The following is a 27405-nucleotide window of genomic DNA, read 5'->3' as shown; positions in this document are numbered from 1 at the left end:
TCACCTCTTAACTTTATCCTTTGCCCTCTCATTCCAGAGCTTCCTTTCAAATGAGACTCAACTCATGCGCATTTATCTTTTTTGAGATAAGGAGACCAGAACTGAACGCAGTACTCAAGGTGAGGTTGCACCATTGAGCGATACAGAGGCATTATAGCATTCTTAGTCATGTTAACCATCCCTTTTCTAATAATTCCTAGCATCCTCTTTGCCTTCTTGGCCTCCACCGCATATTGGGCAGAAGGCTTCAGCGTATGCACAATACAGAATCCAACATGCCTCACAAGTTGTAATTTTATTGATACTTTTTCAATCATAACAAAGTTAGAACACACACACTATAGGCTTAAAATGTTTATTTGCAATGCCTTAGGCCCATAAAATTGTATAAAATCATCTTTCTGCTTTGAGCGGGGGGAAAAAATTAAGACTGTGGGAACAGTGAGGGGAGAAGGATGAAAAATGCGGGGTTGGTGAAGGGATGGGGATGGGGATGAAAAGCGTGTTTCACTGCAGGGACGGTATGGGGACGGGGATAAAAATGTGGGGACAGGGATGAATCTTTGTCCCTGCGTTACTCTCTACTTCTCATCCCTAAACAAGTCCCTAACCTCCCTGTCTTCCAAGTGAAGAATGGAAGCTCTTTGGGACAGGAATTTTCCAGGATTGGGGCTTAGCTTTACAGACCCTGCAACTCTCTAAGGAAAGTAGCGATTAAGCAAATCTAGAAAGCAGCGCCAATGAACATGCTGAGAAAAATGGGTCTGTGTTCTTAAAGGCAAAGAGATTTTTTGATATTTCCATAGCTCATGACCCTTTCCTCTGGCCCCAGTCCCTCCCTTTGGTCATTTTCTGGCTAGTGCTCCAAAGCTCTGACCCAGCCCATGGAGCCTCCCAGCAGGTTAAATCAAAGACAAACAATGCGTAGAAATCAGGAGAGTGCGGCAGTCCAGACAGGGATATGTGTTCTGAGGTGGCAGCACACGATCTTGTCTGCAATCTCACGGTTTTTAAGGCGCCTCCTTCCCAGGCCAGCAGCCCCATTATGGAAGCCTGAAAAATAAGAGTTGGAAAGGACTGCGGTGAAAGAATGAAGTACAGTCGAAGGGAACAAGAGAGAGAAGAGCACAATCTCATCAGCTGTCAGCCACGGGGAACAGGGAGCGAGATGATCCTGCCAACTAGCAACCACAAGGAAGCTTGATTAATGTCATCAAGATACAGTGAGTGCTGAGAAAGAACGGGATCTTCTCCAGGTTCCATTCTTCTCACTTATATACCTTCCACCCCCCCCCCACCCCCACCACAACCACCACCCACCAACCCACCCCCAGCCTCCTCTTCAGATACCTTATTGCTCTTCGTCCTTTCCACTGTTAATCTCTCTAATTATAACAAGAAACCAGCAGAGAGATGGCTGCCTGGACTCTTAGGGGCCAATTCTACAACTGAGCATCCCCGTTTAGGTGCCCCAAGGATGCCGTGGTGAGACCCTATTCCAGTGGTCTTCAAATCCAGTCCTCCAGGTCCATAGCCCAGCCTGGGTTTTCCGGATTTCCATAAAGAATATGAATGAGATCTACTCGTATGTGCAGGCAATGGAAGTAGTGAATGCAAATAGCTCTCATACATATTAATTGTAGAAATTCTGAAAACCAGGCTGGGTTGTCAACTTCGAGAACTGGATTCGAAGAGCCCTGCCTTATTCTATAATCGCCTCTGGATGTCCAGATTCTATTACAGAACATTAGCGTTATCCTGGAACCAGAACACTTAACATTTTCACCTCTGCAGTTCTGCCAGCCATAGACCTGGCGTAACTGTGCCACATCAGTGTGGCAGGGATGCAGTAATTTAGCGTGTTCTATGTATTATTATATATAAACAAACAAGACCCTCAACCGACCCTTCCGGCAATCTCCGGGCCCCTCGCTCGGCTCATCTCCTCCTTCATGATAGCTTCTATCTTCCCTTTCTTCTACCCTCTTCCTTCTTCATCTGCCAAGTTCGGCTAAATTTGTTGTAAATCTGATAAATTGTTGTAAATCTGCATGTCAATGCGGATCCTAATCTAATTGATGTAAACCGCCTAGAACTCGCTGGGTATGGCGGTATATAAGAATAAAATTATTATTATTATATTATTATATAAACTCCACTCTTTTAGCTGAGAGCACTAACCCCCGAAATAAAAAAGCCTCAGGAAGTTTTTTGAGCCAATGATGTGGGAAACCTGAGGCTTTTTTTCTTCTGGGGATTAGTGCTCTCAGCTAAAAGAGTGGATTTTATATATAAAATTATTTATTACCCACTTTCACTACACTAATTATTATAGTTTCACTAATACAAAAGAATGTTCTATGTATTACATCTTTAATTGCGAGCCCCCACTCATGTGCCCCACTCATGAGCCCATTCTTATGCCCTCAGTGCATGTACGCACTATGAAAATTGTGCATGTCATTGCTGACTAGCATGCAGGTGCTATGCTGGCACTTTCACAGATAATTGAACACATAAGTGGAAGTGTTCTATACATTTATATACATACATAAGGGCACCTAGGTTATACAATTGGCCTTTAAAAACATAAGGTTTTTCTCAGATTCTCTCTGGAAAAAAATAATTTCTGCAAAAGCTCATCCTTTAACTCAGTGGCACGTCCATAGCATAATTTTTTTTGTGGGGGTGGGCCTATGGTGGGCTGTAGACTCGTCTGCCTCTCCCTTCCTCTTCCCTCTTGCCACACCCTTCCCCCCCAAATTAAAATTAACTTAGCTAGTGGGAATCCCCAAGCCCCACCAGCTGTAGAAATTCAAAGCCAACCTCAAACTCCTGAAGCATGGCTGTCAGGATCTCAAAATGTCACCACTGTCACTGGCACCATACACATATTCCATTCCATGCATGGACCTTGTGCCCTTAAGTGGTTAAGAAAATTTAATAAAACTTGAAATTGATGCACAGAACAGAGCATGTGTGTAATTCTGGCATTAACAGAGGCACTTTGAACCACTGACCACTACACTTTAAGGATTTGGGGGCTGGATCCATATTTCTATTGCTGGTAGTACATCTAGCTGCCAGGTGAACCCAAAGCAAAAGTGAATGAGAATAAGCAAGTCTATAGCTATAGTAATACCCCTGCTGTAACTGTGTGTAAAAAGAAAAAGGGGGAGAAGCATTGATGGAGGGAGCATAGGTTGGAGAGAAAGCAAGGAGAGCTGAGATCAAAGGGATGGTAGACGTGGAAATTACTGATTTTAGGGAGGGGAAGTATGTTCGGGAAAGACTTGAAGTTGAGTTGCCTACTTTGCCCCTTCTTCTGGGCTTCCTTCGCCATCTGTTTTCCCTTCTTCCTCTGTCTTTTGATCCTCAGCGTTCAGCTTCTGTTGTTTTTTCCTCCGGACACACTTCACAATCATCAGGACCAGGATGACAACAGCAAGGAAGCCCCCGACTGATGCTCCAACAATCACAGCAACAGTGGAGTCTCGTTCCGGGGGAGCTGGGGAGAATCATGGAGGTGAGATGTGCTCTGAGGAGTACTTTGCATGAAAGTACCCTGCGCACTACAACTTATCATGTACCCCAAGAAAAAACAGCATGAGAGCAGCCATACACCCCAGTATTATCCATATATATACCAGAATATTTAGGTATTCAAAAGTACCTGGGCATGCAGAGGAGACTGGTGAAACAAAGTTTTGAAGCAGTAAAACCATAGGGTAGTGGAATAACAGGATTATAGGCTACTGAAGGGTATTGCAAACTGTGTGCCATGGCACACCAATGTGCCTCCTGAAATTTCAGGTGTGCCATGACACACTGGTGAAGAGGGGAGTCATTCACACAGGCTGACTGCCTACAGGACATAGTCAGCTGACTTAGATGACTCTCCTCCTCTCCCGCACCTCCTGGATCCCTCCACCGAAACAAGTTGTGGCCAAATGGGCCTCCGTGCATGCACAGTCGTCAATGCGATAACTTCACACATGTGCGTGATGTCATCACGTCGACATCCATGCACTTCCGGGAGCCTTCCTGCCGGGGCACTGGATTTAGTGTGCTGCTGGCCGGCAAGTTTGCGAGACACTGGGCTACTGGGGCCATAGTGTTACACGGTGGTGTAAGTAATGGGGGGTGGGGGGATGGACCGCCCCGGGCGCCTTGTCAGTGGGGGCACCAGAACCTCTCCATCCCACCCCTCCCCCACCATACCTCTGTAGATCTTCGCTAGTGCAAGCAACTTTTCCTGCCTGTTGCTCGTGCCAGCCTGGTTCTCCTCTGAATCACTTCCAAGTCAAGGGGCCAGGAAGTGACATCAGAGGGAAATCCAAAGTAGGTGCGAGGAGCATGCTGGAGGTATGGGGGGGAGGGAGAACATGATGAAGGAGTGGGGGGCGGGGAGAAGCAGGGGAACGGAGAGGAGGGCACAGGGGGTGCCACCACCCTGGGTGTCTCCTACCTTTACTACACCACTGCTGTTACAGACTGATATAAACAAGCTATAGAGAAAAGGCTAAGGGATAATGGAACTTTAGAGCAAAATAACCATGTAATATAGTACTCCCCCCAAATTCATGGGGGTTCCGTTCCAGGAACCCCAGTGAATTTTGAAAAACTGCAAATGCGGTTTTTCCACCTGTCAAAAGGCAGGGGAGGCAGGAGAGGGCAGCTGGAGCGCCAGCAGGTGAAGAAAATCACTTGCTGTCTGCTCTGACCACCTCTTCCTGTAGTAAAGTCGGGCTACACCAATCAAGAGCTGCTTTAACATGCAGCTCCTGATTGGTGTAGCCCGACTTTATTACAGGAAGAGGCGGTTGGAGCAGTCTGCGAATGAGCGAGTCCGTGATTCAAGAACCATGAATTTGCAGGGGAACACTGTATATGGATTAAGAGGGTATATGATGGGGTCACAAGGTGAGAGAGAGAGAGAGATGCGAAATGAGGAAAGATGGCAGAATACTTTTCTCTACTTTCCTGTGGTTTCCCACCTTCTGTGATCACCTGCAGGTTGATCTTCTTGTGATCTGAGTAGCGATCAGGTGGGTTCAACACATAGCAGGTGTAGACCCCTTGGTCATCCAGCTTCACATCCCGAAGAGTGACAGACAAGTCATTCACATTGGGATTTCCAGTAAACTCTATACGGTCCTTGAAGCGATCGAGTTTGAGATTAATGATCTTCTGCTGAAAAGTGAAAAACTGCAATGCAGACAGAAATAGGGGAGTGTGTGGTGGGGAGGGGGAAGAGAGGAAACATGCAGGAGAGGGTGGATAGAGTCCAAAAGAGAAAGGGGAAAAGTAAGAAGGGAAGTGATTGGGTTTTTTTAAAATTACATTTTGTCATATGAAGGAGATGAGAGAGGTACATGAGGAAGGGAAGGAAAATGGTTTGATATAACCAGTCCTGGAGTATGTTCTAGCAAGTCTTTTTATCAGGATATCCCTCAAGAATATACATTTTCAATATATAAGGAAGCTATTACCTAAATATATCAAATAATTTTTTTAATACAATATTGTATAACTATTAATACATGTATAGATTATAGCATCATTTCAACATACTGGAGTATAAATACATCATTTGGCACCCCCAAGAACCCATTAAACCAGTGTTCACAATATTAATATTCAATATCCATTCCCAGTCACCAAAGCTTCTACCCCCATACAACCAGTTGAGATTCTCAGTCTCGAATCAGGTCATACAACTCACGAATGAATTATGTTTGACCAGTGAACCTCTTTCAAGTCCAACATTCATTCCTCATTTCCTGGAATAATACGCAGCAAAGCCCGACACAAAGTTGTGTTTCGCTATTATAGCGTCTTCAAGAGCTGGAGCTGAATATGCATGAGAGAGTTTGCCTACAATGGAGAAAACACTTGCAATTCATCTCGAGCTTATTCTTTGCAAATATCCTGAAAACGTGATTGGCTACTGCAGGACAGGCTGGAAAAACACAAAGGTACAAGTCCATGGACTAGTGGTCTTCACTTGTGATCCTTGAGGGATGCAAATGGTTCTAGTTTTCAGGTTATTCCTAATATACATGTGAGGGATTTGCATACAATGGAAGTAGTATATATGCAAATCTCATCATGCATATTCATTAAGAATGTCCTGAAAACTTAACCCATTTGTGATTCTCAAGGACTGTCAATCAAACTTACGAGTTACTACAGATCAAACAAAGATATTTGTGTTTTATGTTCAGGTTTTGTTCAAAAGTAGAGACTGGTTCTCCTGTGTATCCTTACAGCGTTGCATGATTCTATTAGCACTACAGAAACAAACACTAGTAGTATCATCTGCTTCCATGTATCCTAAATAATTGCTCAAAAGATCTTTGTAAAGGTCTCTTAAAATGAGTAGAACTCTTAGGGAGTCAGATGGTTGGTGTCAATGGTCTTCTATTATCCTATATAAGAATATAACTATGTATAATAAAGTATCAGCTAGAGAAGGTCTTAAAGTATTTTGACCCACAGACCTCAGAAATGCCTTGGTGTATGTTCAATTCTCTTTAAAGAACATACAGACCAGAAACAGCATCCATAGTCGTCATAGGTCACTATATTATTATTTAAGTTTTTATTTGTTTAGTAACTTATATAAATATTTTAGATATTTTAGATATCAAAAAGTACTCATCTTTTATCTTTCATCTACGCGGGTGGGGGTATCTTTCATCTACGCGGGTAGGAGTGCCTTCCCCCACCCGCGTAGATGAAAGATAAAAGATGAGTACTTTTTGATATCTAAAATATCTAAAATATTTATATAAGTTACTAAACAAATAAAAACTTAAATAATAATATAGTGACCTATGACGACTATGGATGCCGTTTCTGGTCTGTATGTTCTTTAAAGAGAATTGAACATACACCAAGGCATTTCTGAGGTCTGTGGGTCAAAATACTTTAAGACCTTCTCTAGCTGATACTTTATTGTTTGAAATTTTGGAGAGGTTTAAAATATAAGAGCCTGATATAATTGATTTGTATAACTATGTATGTCACCCATTCCCTTTTAAGCAGTGTTTTAATTTCAGAGAAACTTTCTCTCCTCCTCTTCCCCCCCCCCACCCGCTCTTCCCCCACTGGTAATCCAGCATCTCTCCCTGTCTCTCAACCCCCACCCCCACCCCCCTATTCCCACCCTGTGTAACTTTTAAAACTTCTGTAGGTCACGAGGAGCAGGGGAGGGGAGAGTTCGTTGGGGGGGAGCCAAGCGGGGGAGGGGGAGTGTCAGTGCAAGGGGGTCATGGTGGGCAGGAGGGAGTGGACATCCATCCTGCTGGTTTTGGCTGGGGGGGTTCCACAGTGGCAGAAGGGAGTGAACATCCCTTCTGCCTATTTTGGCTGGTGAAGAGAGGTTTTGTGGTTCCAGAGGAAAGGGGGATCGTCGGAGAGAGCTGTCATGGGGAGGGGGGGTGGCACGGCTTTTTTATTAAATGGCCCAGATATTATGTGTGTGGTATAGACACACACACACATCTGTGCCCATAGAAAAAAAAAAGAAAAACATGCAGACTGACAGGTAGACCTATCGGCTTTTCCAGGTCGGTCCTACTGACCCAATTCTGGCATGCAAGTGTAGGGCATCAGTCAGAAGCCTAGTTTTAATATTAATGATCTCATTTGCATGCCAGAATCAGAGAATGTAGGACCGCATGGAAAACCATGTGGTGAGGCTGTTTAGAGCATCGAGTTGGCAAATACAATTGGTCGCTAAACCAGTCAAACCGGACAATCGGAGGCTTTAGTGCATCCAGCCTTTAGTCGCTTACCCTTCCAGTTCCTTCTACTTTACTGGTTATACAATTGTGACTATTCTATGTGCTGTTGGACATTGTAAAGGTGTCTAAAGTCATAGTCACATCCAGAATCAGACACTGTGATAACACATTCTACATGAAGTTACCTCTCCCATTGGAAGTGGTAAAAGAATAAATGAAAATAGAGTACTACTACTAATCATTTCCAAATTGCTAATAGATTCGTGGAGTGCTATAAAAATATGCCTTTATTTGGCACTGTTGCTCAGAAGCAACATGTGTTTCTATGGCTCTCATGGGAGATCTGCATCTCCAAATGCCTGTTTACTTGGCATTGTTGCTCTCGTTCAACATCAAGGTACATAAAACAGCCATTTTTACCATCTGCCAATTAAAGGGTTAAGAAAGCTAGAGAAGCACAGGGGAAAGCTGAAATTCAAGTTAAATCTGTGGTATCGCAAGGGACAGGAGGCGTGAGCAGATGGGATACACTTGGGAATCTCTCTCAGCCACATCATTCCGCTCCCAGGGTTTCCCCCACTTTGGATGATAAATGCAGCCTTCAACTTCAGTCGAGCCCCTGCCAGCGAGTGCTTCGCCAACAGGATCAGATGCTGGAGAAAACAACACCCTTTGATTCCCCCCTCTCTCCCCTTTTAGGCTCAAATGCCAAACTGACTCAGGAGTGTAGTGTGGTGCTTCTTCTAGCGCAGGGGTGTCCAATGTCGGTCCTCGAGGGCCGCAATCCAGTCGGGTTTTCAGGATTTCCCCAATGAATATGCATTGAAAGCAGTGCATGCAAATAGATCTCATGCATATTCATTGGGGAAATCCTGAAAACCCGACTGGATTGCGGCCCTCGAGGAACGACCTTGGACACACTAGCGGTATTGATACCCCAGGCGATTGCCCTTCCTTTCCACCTCTTGCTAATGCTGCTGAGTACTCACCGTCTGTTCACTGCAGTTATCACACTCCTTGTACGTCCAGTTCATGGAGAATTTCTTGTTGTTCACTTTGTAGCAGGAATTGAAGGTGCAGGAGAGGCGGGTATTTGTCCCATTCATTGCCTGGATGTTTGCTGGAGCAGTGACCTCCATGCTCCACCCACAAGGCACTGAGCAAAAAATGAAAAGGTTTAAGTCTGTCATATGAGGAAAGACTAAAGAGGTTAGGGCTCTTCAGTTGAGGGGACATATGATTGGAGTCTACAAAATCCTGAGTGGTTAGAACGGGTACAAGTGAATTGATTTTTTTACTCCATCAAAAATTATAAAGACAGGGGGGGGGGGACACTCGATGAAGTTACAGGAAAATACTTTTAATACCAATAGGAGGAAATACTTTTTCACTCAGAAAATAGTTAAGCTCTGGAACGTTGTCAGAGGATGAGTTAACAGCGGTTAACATAGATGGGTTTAAAAATGGTTTGGAGAACTTCCTGGAGGAAAAGTCCATAATCTGCTATGAGACAGACATGGGGGAAGACAATGTTTGCCCTGGGATCAGTATCATGAAACATAGTAACATAGTAGAGGATGGCAGATAAAGACCCGAATGGTCCATCCAGTCTGCCCAACCTGATTCAATTTAAATTTTTTATTTTATTTTATTTTTTAAATTTTTCTTCTTAGCTATTTCTGGGCAAGAATCCAAAGCTTTACCCGGTACTGTGCTTGGGTTCCAACTGCCAAAATCTCTGTTAAGACTTACTCCAGCCCATCTACACCCTCCCAGCCATTGAAGCCCTCACCTGCCCATCCTCCACCAAACGGCCATACACAGACACAGACCGTACAAGTCTGCCCAGTAACTGGCCTAGTTCAATATTTAATATTATTTTCTGATTCTAAATCCTCTGTGTTCATCCCACGCTTCTTTGAACTCAGTCACAGTTTTACTCTCCACCACCTCTCTCGGGAACGCATTCCAGGCATCCACTACCCTCTCCGTAAAGTAGAATTTCCTAACATTGCCCCTGAATCTACCACCCCTCAACCTCAAATTATGTCCTCTGGTTTTACCATTTTCCTTTCTCTGGAAAAGATTTTGTTCTGCTGCTATTTGGGTTTCTGCATACTGGGCTAGATAGACCACTGGTCTGACCCAGTATGACTATTCTTATGGTCTAAGTCTGGACTCCTGCTTTGTGGTAATGGAGTTTACCCTTGCAACACTGATGACCCCCATAGAGTGTATTCATATCTTAAATCATTGCTTATAGCAGTCTGCCCATTTGAGGAGTCTAATGCTAAGAGCAAGTGTATCTACTGCTGAGGGTCTCTGTCTGTCCATCCATATGCTGGTTTGTTTATACAGGCACCATTGTGCACCCTTTTGCATGTTAAGCAGTGGTGTATCAAGGGGGGGTGGCCCCGGGAGTCACATACCCTATGTACACCACTGCATGCCAGTGAGAAGAGTAGCGGGAGTCTCAGCCATTTCTCCGACTGCTGGACAGTGGAAGGAGCGAGAAGCAATGCCTCTTTCTCTAGTGTCCTCAGAGGGTTAGAGGACTAGTAGATGGGGGAGGGGGAGCCTACAAATTTCCATCAGCCCTGCTAAGCATGGGGAGGGTAGAAACAAGGCAAAATATGCTTCCGTACAATGTCTGTTATATGCCTAAAATACTGTTTTAAATATGTAAAGGGAAGAGTCAGAGAGGCAGCAGAACTCCTTATTAGTTGGAGGAGCTAAACAAACTTTCTCTGATCTTCCTCCTAAGCGCTCTAGTTACTGATGCTGTGTTGGGAAAAAGATTGGTCTACCCCCCAATCCACTGTCTTTGGGAAGGGATATATATTCCCAGGGTCTCAAATGCCCTAAAGATTATGCAAAAGAGAGATCTGCATACATAGGGTTGCCAGACATTTGGATTTACCCAGACATGTCCACTTTTTAGAGGACAGGCACTTTTTCCGGGTTTCGAAAAGCCGTTGAGGTCAGGGTCGAGTCAGGAGTGCACCTGTGTCTGCACGTATGTGACGCGGTGATATCGCACGCCATGTGTGCGACATCATCACGTACTCCAGACTCGGCCCATAGAGATGAGCGTTTGCGTGGAGCTGGGGGGTGGGGGGCAGAGCGCTGCAGGGCCACGCATCCCCTTTTTCCAGATGCAAAATCTGATAACCCTATATGTATACTGAGGAAGCAGTGGAAGCCAGTTTAAATTTATTTGAGGATATGATATACCACTTATCAACCGCCTAGCAGCAAAAAGGTTTACAAAAAATTCAGCTAAGTATACAAAGAAAATTCAAGAAAGAGGACAAGTCACACTACAAACGACTAAATAAAAGTACAGCTATTGTCCCTGGGCTGGAGGAGGCTTGATAAGAGAAGTTACAAGGTAGAGAAAGCCAGAGAAAGGAAAGAGGTGTAAAGACTGGCCTGAAATTTGCTTATGGAAGGCTTGGTTCTAAGAAGAACAGGTAGGGAATTCACAGATATGAAAAGATAGACCAGCAAGTGGCTTCAAGATACATTAACAGTACTAGACATACGCAGCAATGTACATCAAAGCATAGAAGAGAGAGTCCCTGCTCAAAAGACCACAAGGGATGGGGCTGATAAGTAGATTATCACATTGTGAACAGAGGAGGCATGAGCAGGGCCACCACAAGAATATTAGGCATCCGAAGCAAATCTTCAGCGTTGCTTTCCGTCCTTTGTATGTCTTCCCCCGGGTGCCATCTTGGTGAGGGCACAGGCACCCATCCTCTTCCCTGCCCCCCTCCCCACTGCCACTCTTGCGCGCCACTTCCCTTCCCTCGTACCTCTGTAACGGTCCTGGCATGAGCAGCAACCCCCAAGCTGCTGTCACATCAGCGTCGGCTCTTTCTCCGACGTCACTTCCTGGGCCCGCGCCTAGGAAGTGATGTCAGAGGAAGAGTCGACGCTGGCGTGACAGCAGCTAGGGGGTTGCTGCTCATGCCAGGGACATTATAGAGGTACGGGTGAAGTAAAGCAGCGCACATTCCGCAGGAGGGGGCGGAGAAGAAGTGTGTGGAGGTGGAGGGGGGGCGGAAAAGAGGGCAGGGGAGGGGCAACACCACCCTGGGCACTTCTCACCCTCACTATGCCACTGCCACTGAGATTTTAATACGTATACTCAATAATTGTGATCACTCCAACACTACCCCTCCTAGAACAATCCTGAAGATAATTAGATATTAATTTTTTTGTGTACAAATTGTGAGGGCAATTTCCACCTTCCTTATAGGTAAAGTATGTGCTGATGAACCTTTGAGTTTGTATGGCTGTCAGGATCTATTGTTTTACTTTGACTGTAACTGCTTCTTGCTGTGCCTAGAAGCAGCCACCCTAGGCAGCTGCCTTGTTTGATAATGGTTAAAAGCCAGCCCTGGGCATGATGGGTGTTAGCCAGCAAGAAGAGAAAAAAAAGGTAAGATGGAGTACCAGATTACAAGGCGCTGTGAGTCAGCCGAAGGATCTTAAACTGAATTTTGTATGGAATTGGTTACACAGCTAGGAGCGGGATCACTGATCATATTTATAAGCGTTATAAGGATGCCTGATTAGCTACCTAAAACTGCTTCAAAACACAGCAAAGGAGGTGGACTTAATGCCACTGTGTAAAGTGTTAAGATAGTCAACACAATTTAGTAGAAGGGCAACTAGTAAAATACAAATTACCTTGAAATCGATGAAGGGTCACCCAGAGCTTATCTATCTCATTGAAAACTACGATGACAGTTGATCATCAGGGGTCAAATAAGTTTGTGTGTACAGCTAAGACCAGTGGCGTAGCGAGCATAGGAGGTGCCCAGAGTAGTGTTGGTGGCACTCCCTGCTCCTTCCCCACGCCCACCTAGGGTTACCATAAGGCTCCAGAAAAAGGAGGATGGGCTAAGTCATCCAGGTTTTACTTCCCCTGAAAGCAATGGAAGTAGGCTCGACTGAGACATCTGGGTTTTACTTCCATTGAAAGCAATGAAAGTAAGTAGGCCCGACTGAGACATCCAGGTTTTACTTCCATTGAAAGCAATGGAAGTAAGTAGGCCCGACTGAGACATCCAGGTTTTACTTCTATTGAAAGCAAGTAGGCCCGACTGAGACATCCAGGTTTTATTTCCATTGAAAGCAATGGAAGTAAAACCCAGATGTCTCAATCCATCCTCCTTTTTCTGGAGTCATATGGTAAGCCTACCCCCATCGCACACGCGCCTTCCTTTCCCCCATACCTCTTTAACTTCGCCGGCGTGAGCAGCATCTCCAACCTGCTGCCTGTGCCGGCCTTGGCTCTCCCTCTGTAAAGTAACTCAGAGAAGATTATTAATTTTCAATTACCAGTTTATTTATTTATTTATTTATTTTTAAATCATCTTGAGATTTGTTTGGGCCCAAACATTTTTTATAGGCTCAGGCCACTAAGCCCACTTTATTCAACCGATTATTCAGCCCTGGGTGTTCTTCAAGGTTATTCAGATGCTCCTTTCAGTTTTATTTTCTGTGTCTAGCGCTTGCAGCATCTCACTGGAGAGATACTGACAGCCCAAAGGAAAACATTCGTGCTCAAAGTGACTTTACATGGAGGGTAAGCTGCATGGAAACCATATGTTGCCCGTTCTTTTTAGTCCCAGAGGTATTGGTGTAATGCTCCACCTGTCAGAAAGCTAGAATATCACTTCTCACTTAATGGGACTTGTTCTTATTTCCAGCTAATCAATAGCACAGGAGAAAATGCTGATGCATGTCTACAGCTTGTTCCCAGAAATCTGCAGGATTTAGAAACAATACAGCTCTGTAGGCAAAGAGCTTTCACCCCCTTCCTGCAGTAATTAATAAACAAGGGAGTGAAAAAGTCCCTTACTTGAGAATCGTGAGATTCTACAGAGAGGCCCATAGCTCTGAAGTGAGAGAAGATGTTGAATACAGCAAAACAAACCCCACTGGATAATGACTAGGGACATGAGAAGAGTAAAGCTAGGAACACAGGAAGTTCATACCAGATAGACACCGCTTAATGAGAATGAATCAGTACAGGATCTGCATCTTGCCTTGCCAATTAGAGGGTTTTTGTTTTTTTTTGAAGCTGTAAACAAAATGGATGTTGATGAGTCAGATTTTAGATAGTATGTGGAAGTGGGAATTCACACATCCAAGGTAAGACATGGAGATTGTCCATACTATTTTATAAGAGGCTCTCACAAGCCTCTTGTAAAACAGATGCAGAACTACATGTTAAAGTCCCTCCATGTTAAAGCCCTAAGCATAGTTCAACATTGGTGACCCTTGGCTCTTGGTCCTTCCATTACTGAAAAGACATTAAGATTCAATAAGTACTGAGAAAAATCAATATTGTATGAAGCACAACAAAAGAATTACCATACTGGGAAGGACCAAAGGTTCATCAAGTCCAATATCCTCTTTCCAACAGTGGCCAAACCAGGTCCCAAGTACCTAGCTAGATCCCAAGTAGCAAAACAAATTCTATGCTGCTTATCCTAGGAATAAGCAGTGGATTTCCCCAAGCCATCTCAATAAAGGCCTACAACTTCTCTTTTAGGAAATTTTTAAACCCCTCTAAGCTGATTTCACCACATTTTCTGGCAACAAATTCCAGAGTTAAATTACACATTGTGTGAAGAAATATTTTCTCCAGTTTGGTTTTAAATCTACTATTTAGTAGCTTCATCACCTGCCCCCTATAGACCTAGTATTTTTGGAAAAGGGTAAACAAGTGATTCACATCTATCCTTTCCACACCACTCAGTATTTTATAGACCTTTATCATCTCACCCTTGAGCCATCTCTTCTCCAAGCTGAAGAGCCCTAGACAACTTTAGCCTCTCCTCATAGGGAAGTCATCTGAAACCTTTTATCATTTTTATTGCCCTTCTCCATCTTCCTCGCTGAAGACCGAAGCATAGAATTAATTTACCCTCCTTTTACTAAGCCACATGGCAAATGTTCTGACACTCATAAGAACAGAATGGGCATCAGTGCATTTGCTGCATGGCACTTGGCTGCATGGCTTAGTATAACAGGGGGGTAGTCCTTCCGCTATGGCCTTATCTTACCTGAGATCCCCTTTTACCCCTCCTCGGTTGTCTAGCAGTCCAACCGATTCTTTTCCCAGCTTCTTGCTTTTAATATATCTAAAAAAGTTTTACAGTGTGTTTTTGCTTCTAGAGCAATCTTCTTTTTAAGGTCTCTCTTTGCCTTCCTTATTAGTGCATTGCATTTGACTTGACGTTCCTTGTGCTGTTTACATTTTCATTTGGATCCTTCTTCCACTTTATGAAGGATTCTCTTTTAGCTCTAATAGCTTCCTCCATCTCACTTGTTAACCAGCTGCCATTTGGTTTTCCTTTCAACTTTTTTAGTACATGGAATATATCTAGTCTGGGCTTCCAGGATGGTGTTTGTGAATAACATCCATGCCTGATTTTAATTTTTGACCATTGAGGCTCCTCCTCTAAGCTTCTTTTTTACCATTCTCTTCATGTTATCATAGTTTCCTTTTCTAAAGTTAAATGCTATTGGATTTCCTGTGTGAACTTATTCCAGGGATTATATCAAACTAGTTTTTTAACCCGTTACATTAAAGCAGCCCTTCTCCCTTAGTTTTACCTCCCCCCTGTCTAGCAGCACCCCTTCCCTGCTCCCCTTGTCCAGCAATAGCCCTTCTCCCTTACTTTTACCTCCCCCCTGTCCAGGGTTGGTATAATATACTATACAGTATATTTATAATGATTAGAAAAACATTGAAATTCATTTTGAATAATGGATGTGGCAGACACCAATGAAAGAGTTAAGGGCATGACTGCTAAGGGGAAAACTGTGCCCCTCTTGCCTTGGTGCCCTACACACATATTCATTTTGCTTAATGGTTAATCCAGGGCTGCTCCATTTATAGGGGGTACAGTGATTTTGCAAATCTGCATGTAGGGACGACAAATCTGGATTCCCCCTACACAGATGTGGGAACTGCTTGCAAAGTCTCTGGTCTCTAGAAACTGTCCCCTGCAGCATCTGTTCTTACTGTCCTGGTTAACTACTACCCTGTACAGTGGTGGAGCAAGGGTAGGAGGCACCCGCAGTGGTGGCTCTCTCCACCCTCTTTTCCACTCCTTCCACTCCTTCCCACCCCTACCCCCACTGTGTGAGTACCTTCCTTGGCCCCTGTACCTCGTTAACTCTTCATCAGTGCAAGCAGCATCTCCAACCTGCTGCCTGCACAAGCCTCAGCTCTCCCTCTGACATCACGTCCTGGTCCCGTGATCAGGAAGTGATTTCAGAGGGAGAGCCGAGGCTGGTGCGAGCAAGTAGGAAATGCTGCTCACTCTGGCAAAGAGTTATTAAAGTACAGGGTGGAAGAGAGGCGCTGGCGCCCCCATGAAGATGACACCCGGGGTGATCTGCCACCTGACTCCCCTTATCACTCCACTGACCTTATGGCATCAAACCTCCCCCTCCCAACAGGAGGCCTCCCATCCATAATAGATCCCCCTGACAGACGATGACCACCACCACCAGACGACTACTTTGATTGGGGTCTTTACTGTTTAACATATAAGTGATCCAGAGACAGGAGTAACGAGTGAGGTGATCAGATTTGCAAATGAGACAAAATTACTCAAACTCATTAACATGTGTGAGGATTCCGAGGATCTGAAGAAGGATCATGAACCTAGGAGACTGGGCATCTAAATGGCAGATGTGGAGGGGCATTTTCAATATGGCATCTAAATCCAAGTTTAGAGGTTTTTGGAAGTGCGTCCAAAAATAAGGTAGAGAAAATGGTGGTTTTTGAAACAGCAAAACATGGTTTGCTTGGGGGTTTTTTTTTTTTTTTTTCAAAAATTATCATTTCTAGTTGTATTCACTCTTAGTGCATCTACCTTTTAAAAAAAGTTTTGAAAAAAAAATTTCAAAAGAAAAATGCACAAAACAAGCAATTGAGTTGAAGGAGGGGCCAGTAGTTTTAGTAGACTGGCCACAAAGACAACCCAGCAGAGCTGTGGGGCACTCACATAAAAAGGCCCAACTACACATCTCACCATAACCGCCTTATATTATATGGTGAACTCTCCAACACCCACTGGACCCAATGGTACACCACCCCAATAGCCCTTATGCCTGCAAGTGTCACCTTTATGTAGGTACAGTGGAATTTGGGTGGATTTTGTAAGGCTCACATATTCTACCAGAGTGGGATATGGGCCTGAATTCCCAAGTTTATGGTTGACTACAGCACCCAGTAGGGTACCCCAGGAATCTGTTTGCTGCTGTACTAGCACTGGTCATAACATCTGAAGCTATCCTACAGACAGGTATGTAGTTTCATTCACATCTTTTGGGGGTGGGAGGGAATCAGTGATCAGTGGGGGAGTGGGGGGGGTCATGTTCGTAGCCCTCTAGTAGTCGTCTGCTCAGTTAAGGCACTTTTTTGGCACTTATTCAGGTATAGTCTCAAACGTCTAAATTGTGCCCTAGACATTTTCTAAATTGTTTGATTATGACACAAAAACATAAGCCCCGCCCACCTACACCACACCTCCAACATGTCCCCTTGAGAGTTAGATGAACTGCAGACAAATAGCATAGAAATCCATCTAGAAAGTAATTTTTAAAAAATACTGAATTAGTTGGGGAGAAAAATGTCCATCTACCCCTTTTTGGACATTTATTTCTTTTGAAAATGAGCCCCTAAATGTAATATGGGCATGTTCAAAAGGGTATACATAGGTAAAAATAATCCCAACTCCAAGGACAAAATGCTGGATCCTGCGTTAGGAATCAATGTCCAAGAGAAAGATCTTTGAGCCATTTATTTATCGATTTGCAATATTTATATACTGCTTTCCCAGCTCAAAAGTTAGCAAATTAAATACAATACATACAATGACATCAAAAAATAAAAAACATAAACCCTCAGCCTACTCTTTCCCATAAAATAGGCCAAATCACTGCCTACACTTCTACCAGACCTATTACACACAACCCTTTCTGCAAAGCCAATCATGTCAGAAAAAGCCAAGCCTTCACGTTTTTGCAGAATACCATATAAGATTCCTTGTAGAGAATTGCAGGATATAATACATGTACGGTATTGCAATTCTCCTCCATCCACAGATCCCTTCGCATTGCATTCCACAATGTAAGAACCACTACTAGGGGAAAAATACCTGTCTATATAATTCTGGACATCTGAGCTACTTTGGTTGATAGTACACACAACTGTCTACTCTGACTTAACAGTGGCCTTTTCAATGTATAGATTTATCACCTTTTTGAACTAACACATAAGATAAATAATACAATACAATCTTTATTCATATACCGCCAATACCTCCATGAAGTTCACAGCAGTTTACATGAGTAAGTATAGTGATACAAATTAAAAAGTTACACTTCTCCCTCCAAATCTGCGGTCTCGGTATCCGCGGATTCGGTTATTTGCGATTAAAAAAAATAAATAAATAAAGCTGCATTCCGGACCTTCCCTGCCTCCCTCCAGTCTTCCCCCAAGTATCCCAGACTTTACCTGGTGGTCTAGTGGGCTTTCGGGGCAGGAGCGATCTTCCTACGCTCATGACTGCCATGAGTTCCCGTCGTAGTCTCAAGACTATGGGAGTTCACGGCAGCCATTTCCTATGAGTGATGTACACGGGGCAGGAGTGTAGGAAGATCACTCCTGCCTCGAAAGCCCACTAGACCACCAGGTAAGGTCCAGGAAGCCGGGGGGGGGGGGAAGGCGGGAGAGAGGCGGGGTGGGTTAGAGCCAGCCAAAAAGTTATTCACGTATTTTCGATATTCACGGGCCGGCTCTGCCCCTAACCCCCGCAAATACTGAGAGAGAAGTGTATTACAATATTTTCAATAGAATTTATAAAGTGTAATTCACTTAAATAAGGTGCATTCTTATCACTTTTTTTCAATCTGAAGATTAATTTAATGGCTGTATGCTGTAGCGTTTGGAGTTTTTAAAATTATAAATTCAGAGCAATCTAAAAAAAGGTGACATTGCAACTGTCCAGTTAAAACAAAACTAAAGATTGTACCTATAGGCAGAATTGATAATTATCTAAGTACTTTCTAATCCTTCTAAGTTTCCAGGAAAGACCAAAAGACTTTATTATTAACAAGTTGATCTGAGGTAATAGTGAAAGGTTGTGATCAAAATTAACTTCTATTATTCTTATTACTTTAGCTAGTAACATAACAGTAATCTTATATACTGCTTCAACATCACAGCTCAGTGCGGTTTACAAGAAAGAGAACGGCACATACAAAGGGAAATAACAATTCTTTATAAAGAATTCAAGGAGAAAAAATGGAAATGTAACAGTTGAGATACTAAGAATTCTTCGTAAAGAGATGAGTTTTTAATAATTTCCTGAAGTTAATGTAAGATTGAGAACTGGAGATCAACTTACCAGTGGATAATCTATCTTATTTATGGTTAATACTTTAGTTTCACAATTCATACTAGGATGGTTTAATAAACATAGTTTTATCCTTATTCAGTTTAAGTTGATGATTCAAAATCCAATTCTCTATAAACTTCATGCAATAATGTAGTTTTAGCTTAATATGATCTAACGAGCAGGAAAAAGGAATGAGAACAGTAACATTATCTGTATATATAAATGACGTGAATTTGGCTTTTTCTAGTAAAACCCCCCAGAGAATGCAGGAAGATATGAAACAGGGTAGGTGAAAGTGGGGAACCTTTGGGAACACCATAATATAAAATACTGGGAGACCCTTTCCCACAGACATTACAGACCAGACGAGCAAAGCACCTGAAAAGTCAAAGATAAAATCTTAAATTGCAACCCAGCAATACCTGGGAGCCAATAAAAATTCCCAATAATAGACAGGCAGATGACTATGTAGAATCCCAGCATTCTGTGGGCATGCAAGGAGCGAGCAGTGCTGTTATCAGGCCCACAATCTGCCCATTACAATAATCTAAGAGTGGCAGGACAAATGCTTGAACCACCTTCCTGAAACAGATTCACATCTAGTAATGACTGAAGCTTATATATAATTTTTATTACATTGAAATTTTCAGCAGTCTGCTATGGCTGCCAAAAAAGCAAATAGAATGGTATGGATTGTCCAAAAAGGATGGCGAACAAAAATGAGGCTATCATTATGCTTTTGTATAGTTCCTCATGCAACTGGACCCTGAGTACTGTATGAGTTCTTGTAGCTCCATCTAAGAAAGGATCAGAGAAGCAAGGGTGCAGCTACTATAGAACCAGGCTGACCCTTCTCAGGGGCAGTAATATAGAATAATGAGAGGAGAACTTAAGATAGAAAGCATCAAAATCCACACTGCCTAGTCCACCCATGTTGACCTCAGGGCCCCACCAAAATATTTCCTGGCTTTGCCACTATAGAGGAGATCTACAAAAATGATAAAGGGGTGAAACAACTTCCTTAGGATGAAAGGCTAAACAGGTTAGGGCTTTATGGCTCAGAAAATACTCAGGTCAAAAAAAGGGTATTGAGAACAATTGTTTCGCTTGACAAACAATACAAAAATAAGAAAATTCCATGAGATTAAAAAAAAATTATTTTCTACAATTTAATTTCAGACATTGAACAGTTAGGCTATGGAATCTGTTGCTGGAGAGTGCAGGCAAGATGACCAACATATCAGGATTCAAAGACTGGATGAGGTCTTGGAGGGAAAAACCCACAGAAGTTGCTATGTTGAATAAATTTTGCAAATGACTGTTCAGATTTTTCTTATGCATATAACTTATAAGAAATGTGTTTTTGTCAACTGATTCGTCAGGTACAGTTCAAGGGGACTGAGTGCCCTCGGAGAACTCTCAGCCTTGTGTCTCTCTCCACTTTTGGACCCATAGGCATCTTCCAAGATTTTGATAACACTTCCAAATGAGAGGGAAGCAGTAGTGCAGTGCAACAGTGCAACCACAAGAGTTGGTATAAAGGAACAATCTTTACTTGTAGATTCAGTACGGGCTGTGTTTTAGCCATGTGCCTGTCTCAGGGGTCATGCCAATGTTCCAGCACATGTTAAACGATTAAATATGGTCAAACAAAGCCATCCAATATTTATTTTATTTTTGTAGCAGTATACTCAACTTAATCGCTCCCAATCATGATCATCCCATCGCCATCCCTCCAAAAATCATTCTATAAAAATGCACAATTGGAAATCATGTGGTAAATATTCAGCTGCATGACTACCCTTTCACTTTACAAGGATAAGTTTTCCTAAAAGTTGCATAGAATTTCAGTAGCATTACTTGTCCAAGGGCCACCACTGAAAATTCATGGTAGATGGAAAACATTTTGGTCATTTCTAAATAGCCCTAGCTATGCCCATTTTTTAAAAAAACAGGTAACTGACTGCAGATAACATGTGCTTTTGGATGTCAGTCAGCATACACTTTAAAGTTAATAACTGTTTTCTGTGTATATTCGCATGTGAATCCCAACATTGAGCAAACTCCTTCATTTATGTCCTGGGAAGAGTAAATTTATTGTATTTGGTACCCCCATTTATTTTAATAATGTAAGCACCTACACACGGCGAACAGTTCCAAAAATTATAGAGCCAGCTAAACAATCAGTTTGAAAGCCATCCACTCTTCCTATACGTAAAGGTATGCACTGGTAATTTGTGTGGTTGTCCAGATCTATGGTTTTGTTTGACTCCTAGAAGCTGGTATCCTAAGTGAGTGCGAAAAGTACCACACAATCTTTGAAATATGAATCACCATCTTTCTGTAATGGATGTGTCTTAAGTCCAACTTCTCTAACCCTTCCCATCAGAAGTAACCTACAAAACCCTATAGGTTTGTGATGGCTTAATAGTTTCCATGCCAGGTGGAGTATAGAAAGTCTGCTCCTGGCAGGTCACCCAACCCCCCCCCCCCCTTCCTGCTATTATTCTTCCATGCAGCATTTCCCCCCCTCCCCCCCCAATTCTTGGTTAACATTTTTGATTGGACTATCTTAATACATTTTTGACTACCTTTCAGAGACCAAAATCTCCTTCCTAAAGTCAGGACAGTTTGCCTTCTGCGAGGGAATAGTGAGTAATAGAGAGAGCTGATTGATACTCCATAGCAGCCCTCAGAACTTCAAGCCCCTCTCCCTAGAAGCTGAATGTTTCAGAAAGGGCTGCAGGGAAAAGAGAAGAGAGGGGAGGAGGGATAAGGGACAGAGCAGAGCTCTGTAAGCACTCGTCCCAGCTCTGCTAACATCCATCACAGGAGCAGGGGCTGGGCTTCAAATACTGCACCATCTGTTGGAGAACATACATAACGGCTCCCTATCAGACTGATTTTATCCTCTCCAATCTTGAATGAGACAAGGAAATCTCTACTGCTCACAAACAAAAACGTAATCTCTAGCATTCCTAAGTAGCCCTCTCCCCTCTTTTGTCACTACTAAGTCTTTTACGGACCAACAAATTTTAAATGGCAGAATTAATTCTCTAGAATGTAGATGCAGGAAATCATGTCCTCGCCTCCTCCCCCCAACCCCTCCCTTTATGCTGAGCTTAAGAAAAGCATTAGACGCATAATTTTTAGACTGCCCAGCTGTGGTACAGATGTGCATGCATGTTTTCCGTGCTGACTTACCCCAGAAGAAGAGACCCAGACCAATGAGGCACAACAGAGGGTTCATGAGCCAAGCTTCTCTGCTCATTGTCAAGGCGTTGCGTTTGTATTTTACCAGTACACGTGTGCATATATATATATATGTTTAGGCTCTAAGTGTATTGACCTATTTCTATGTGATTATTAGCACTGTTCTACCTCTAAAGCTTCAATATGGCCGGTTTGTTGGCTGCTGCATGGTGCAGTGGGAAAGGGAGGTAGATTTTATGGTTGGTGGATTCTCTAAGATGATGCGGGAGGGCATTAAAACAGCCAAACGAGAGGAACAGATTTTTAGCTTGTAATATAGTAATGCAAAAGAGCTTTGACAGAAATAAAGATTTAGCTCTCTCCACCAATCCATAATATGCTAACTAGGAACAACAACTCACCTGCTTTTTTTCTCCAGACCACACTGATTTTTGTGGTACTGCACAGAAAAATGAGGGAGGCTCAAAACTTCTGGAAATGTCCCATTTTTAGCCCCTCTAGTTACAGCTTAAGGTCCAATCCGCACCTATGAAGGTACAATTCAGTGCACATTTTGGCAGATACTCATACACAATATGCTTTGGGCACACTATTTTGTATTATTTATAAAGACTTCAGTCTGGGATTGAATCAGAGGTCTAAAAAGTTTTGGGTTGTTTTTTTTAAGAAAGTGTAATTTGGCCCCATATGCTGATAAATCATGCTTTTAAGGCTAAATATCTTGTAAATCTAGCAGTCATGCTAAGAAGCTCCAAGGGAGGTAAACTCCTAAGTAACAGGAAACATTTCTTCACAAAAAAGTGTGGAAGACACATCTGTTCTCACTGTAATCCAAGACATGAACTCTACATTACTTGATCCTTGATGTTACTGTTATAAATCCTTATGTAAGCCGCAACGATTCCTTGCTGATAATTGTGGGGTATAAGAAACAGTATGGTATGGTAAAACTCCATAATAAAAGTGGAAGAGGCAAAAAAACAGTAACAGCACAAGAAAGAAGTAGGGAAACTAGACTGGTGCTTATCTGCTGTTATGTTCTGCGTTTCAAAGAATTACAAATCGATGTAGAATTAACTGTAGAACAAAAAGCATAATTACAGTAAAGAAGAATCATAACTAGTCACAAAATAAAATGGTTTTCAAATTCCTCCTAAATACAAAATATGAATTGTTAAATCTAACAGACTCAGGTAATACATTCCAGATATGAGCTACTTTATAAGTAAAAGACTGACCGAGCATCTTTTTGTTGAAAACTCTCTTGAAAGAAGGATACATAATTTTAAAATTCATTAAGCATCTACAAGAAGACTTTCTAATATAAAAAAAAAACACACCAATGCAGAATCTCTTCAGGAACATCTGCCCAGAAAATTTTAAAAACTGGAAAATAATTTTTTTAATCAATTCTTTCTTTCTCTGTAATATTCTCGCTTATTGATGTGGCTAGTAGTCCTGAATAATAGGCTTGTATCCCATCCAGCATGTTGCTTGCAGAAAACTGTCCATCATGTTTTCCAACCCCTCCTCCTTGCCAGGGAGCTGCTCCTGGCCCCCTCAGTTTGTACAAAAGCAATTAAGCAGCATAAGGCATAAATGGAAGGAGGAAAACAGGGAAAGATCCCCAAAACTACAATTCTGTTCACTCTGTAACAATCCTAGGAAAAAACATTAAAGCATTATAAAAGCCAACTAGCACCAACTATAGTATGTATAGAGCTCGTAACTACTCACATGCCCTGCTGACAAGCAAAGCCTTAAGCCAGAGTCTATGATCATGAGGAAATACAACATCTTCTTTTTCCTCTCTGATCCTCTGAGATACAGAAATTTTTCAAATTCAGATTGATCCTAAGGCAGGAAAGACCATACCCAGGGCGGAGCTTCAGGACCATTAGACATATCTACAAGAAAGATTACCAAGATAAGAATCTAAATTTTCTTTCTATTGCAATGTGTCTAGTGGACCTGAACGAAAGGGACATACCAAAGCAGTCCCCAGAATCTACAGCAGGCCTGCTGAGCCTGCCTTCAAAACGTGGGACTCAAAAGCAATGTCCTTTCCTGGCTGCTACACCCACCCTATAGAACCTCGTAAAAGGTAGACCATGTAGCCTAAGGAGATTTGGAATGGAGTGCGCTTTCAACACAATCAGTGGTTGGTTACTACAGTCCACATACATGAAGAAAATGGCCATTTTAATCCATCTGGAAATTGAGTCCTATATCGGCCTCCCTGTCTTGATATGACTAATCAGAACAAAAAGGTGATCTGAAAGGCGAAATTCATTGGTAACTTTGAGATACCAAAGAAAAACTCGCTTGACATCCAGCAAATGCAACACTTTATCCTTTTTCTTAGATCCTGTAGGGTGGAAAGTAGGCAATGGACTTCTTGATTGACATGAAAGGACACGACTACTTTTGGTAAAAAGGATGGAACAATGCATAAGAAAAGCTCTGCTTCCCTGATCCTAAGGACTGGCTCCCAGCAGGAAAGAGCTTATAACTTGGAAACCCATCTTGCCAACATAATCGCCATCAGGAACACCGTCTTGACTGTAAGATCCAAAAGATAATTAACAGTTTTCCACTAGCAACTTGCTAGTTCAGATACAAGACCCTAGCTTTCAGGACACTAGACACATGATCAAACTTTGATTTTCTAAAAATCATACCAGAAGCTGTATTCTGAACAAGCCGCAGTCTTCTCAATAGACCAATTACAATACCTGAATTAAAAGTGAATTACAGTAATCCAAACAAGACACTATTATATATTGAGTCAAAATTGCAAAACGAAGTTGTTCAAAGAGAACACGAACACTGCTCAGTTGTTTCATCTTAAAGAATCATTTTTGAATTACATTATTCACCTGAGGTTGAAATGGAAATGAAAATTCCAAAATGATGGCCAAGACCTTTGAAATAGAAACAATTGGGAGAGACATTATTTATTGAAGGTTACACTGAATGCGATATCCAAACCAGAGGAGTTTGGTTTTCGTAGAGTTAAGGTAGAGAGAATGAGAGGGCACTCTCTAAAGTTAAAAGGGGATAGATTCCGTACAAACGTAAGGAAGTTCTTCTTCACCCAGAGAGTGGTAGAAAACTAGAACGCTCTTCCGGAGGCTGTTATAGGGGAAAACACCCTCCAGGGATTCAAGACAGTTAGACAAGTTCCTGCTGAACCAGAATGTACACAGGTGAGGCTAGTCTCAGTTAGGGCACTGGTCTTTGACCTAAGGGCCGCCACGTGAGCGGATTGCTGGGAACAATGGACCACTGGACTGACCCAGCAGCGACAATTCTTATGTCAGTCCAACATATAAACTTTAATTTTATTAACAATCAAAGTTTGTATTAGAATCTACTTTCTGGAGAATGAAAATATCGTCAATACATGAAAAAGGAATTCATCCGCCAATTGTTCAGAAATTAGTTGGTTGATGGCCAACAGCTGCCTTGAAAAAAGAAATGAAGGACAGACCACACAGAAAGGGGATATCAGTTTGCATTTCAGCACAGTCACCTCACATGATTCAAGCTTCCTGAAACCTGGACAGAAGCTCAAGCCAGTCAGTTTGGCATACTGGAACAAAAGCATCGCATATGGCTTCTAAAACCCGAAACACTGGGTAAGTCTTTTTAGAGAATGAAACCCTTCAATGTCTATTGCTTTACAGGGGAGGGGGGGGTGAAGGTAAAGGTTATGAACTATGATAGGTGGACCTTTATATATTCTCCCCCACAGCAGCATTTCAATTTTTCCTACAAACCATTCTGATATAAATAAAAATATATAGTATATCCCTAATTGCAAAGGCAGAAAGGAGAATAATACATTTGAAGGAAACAAAATACACACAAGTCAAGCATCTACTCAATATATTATTAAGAACCCCATCTTTCTGCAGACTTAATAGCAGTCTAAAGTTCTAATTGAGGTCTTGCAGTCTAGATATTTTGGCTCCTCCAAAGTTCATATTTGGCCCCAGAAGTATGCAGCTTGGTTGTTTCCCAAGGGAAATAGCCAGACATATCTCATCACTATACACTGCTGCTGCTTCCAGTCAAAGAAAATATGATATATCACAGTGGGTCATACCAAAGGTTCATGAACTCCAGTCAAAGAAAATATGATGTATTACAGTGGGTCGTACCAAAGGTTCCATGAACACCACTGTCTGACAGTGGCAAATCCAAGATCAGAGTCCTTGCCCTGATCCCAGGGTAAGCAGTGACTATCTTAAGTCCAGATGGATTGGATATTTATTTTCCTCCCTACTGAACCTACTACTCCAGCAACAAAAATTACACATTAACGTGGAAAAAACATTTTTAATTGAAAAATAAAATGATTCTCCTTCACAACAGCCTGGTATTATTAAAAAAAAAAAAAAAAAAAAAAGAAAGAAACAATTTGCAACAATCTCTTCATCTCCTCTCCCCAGTACCCTTTCTCCCCCTCACAATAGTATCAGAGAGGGCCTGTACTCTTATAGTTCCCTTTACTCAGAAAATCACGTCAGCAACTAACCCCCCCATCCCCCAACTTACACAATATACCTAAATTATCATCTGTATCTGGAACCCACTCCTCTCCTCCTATAATTATCTAGGTATCTGCCTGGGACATTCAATATTTGACTTCTTGCTCTTGGTGACAGTGACTAGATATAATTTTCTCAAACACTCAGGAACTGTCTCTGACCCTTATGAATGCCCCTCACTCCTTGGAATTCCATCAAACATATGGGATGAAACATATTTTGTCATTCCCAATAGAAAGGGGAAGTTGCCTGTGTCCATGTTCAAAGGATACATTTCAAAAGCTATGACTCTAGCTTTCTGAACCAACAGTCTTTGTCCCCAGCACTGCCCAAATTCTTTACCCACACAAGCACCAAACCCCAGGGCTAATTTTGCCTTGAATACCATTTTTTAAAAATGGACAATAGATTCTCAATAAAATCTTATTTGGAGCATTGCCACAGTAT

General features: G+C 42.4%; 1 protein-coding gene across 4 annotated transcripts; it reads right to left on the bottom strand.

Annotated features, from left to right (window-relative positions):
- Positions 1–276: 276 nt before the first annotated feature.
- SCN2B (sodium voltage-gated channel beta subunit 2) lies at positions 277–25501 on the bottom strand. 4 transcript variants are annotated; one of them, XM_033918875.1, is made up of 5 exons: positions 21781–25501; positions 8741–8907; positions 4998–5208; positions 3313–3508; positions 277–1053 (listed from the first exon to the last, which is right to left on the bottom strand). In XM_033918875.1, the coding sequence occupies exons 2-5, from the start codon at positions 8888–8890 to the stop codon at positions 1044–1046; spliced, it is 567 nt and encodes a 188-aa protein (XP_033774766.1). In that variant the 5' UTR covers positions 8891–8907; positions 21781–25501; the 3' UTR covers positions 277–1043. The 4 variants fall into 4 exon arrangements, with proteins under 4 accessions (XP_033774766.1, XP_033774764.1, XP_033774768.1 ...); XM_033918873.1 differs by having other exon boundaries at positions 22394–25501; XM_033918877.1 differs by lacking the exons at positions 3313–3508; positions 4998–5208 and having other exon boundaries at positions 22394–25501.
- Between the last annotated feature and the right edge of the window lie 1904 nt (positions 25502–27405).

The sequence above is a fragment of the Geotrypetes seraphini genome, chromosome 13 (assembly GCF_902459505.1).
Source record: "Geotrypetes seraphini chromosome 13, aGeoSer1.1, whole genome shotgun sequence".
NCBI classification, from domain to species: domain Eukaryota; kingdom Metazoa; phylum Chordata; class Amphibia; order Gymnophiona; family Dermophiidae; genus Geotrypetes; species Geotrypetes seraphini.
This window is presented reverse-complemented; position numbering and strand designations above follow the sequence as displayed.

What these genes read in the sequence shown, in the direction of transcription:
- SCN2B (XM_033918873.1), bottom strand. Translation starts at nt 22,460, where the DNA reads ATGAGCAGAGAAGCTTGGCTCATGAACCCTCTGTTGTGCCTCATTGGT. An exon ending in ATAACTGCAGTGAACAGACG is followed by an intron (nt 5,209 to 8,740) that starts GTGAGTACTCAG and finishes TCTGCATTGCAG; the next exon opens with TTTTTCACTTTTCAGCAGAA. An exon ending in CCTGCAGGTGATCACAGAAG is followed by an intron (nt 3,509 to 4,997) that starts GTGGGAAACCAC and finishes GATTCTCCCCAG; the next exon opens with CTCCCCCGGAACGAGACTCC.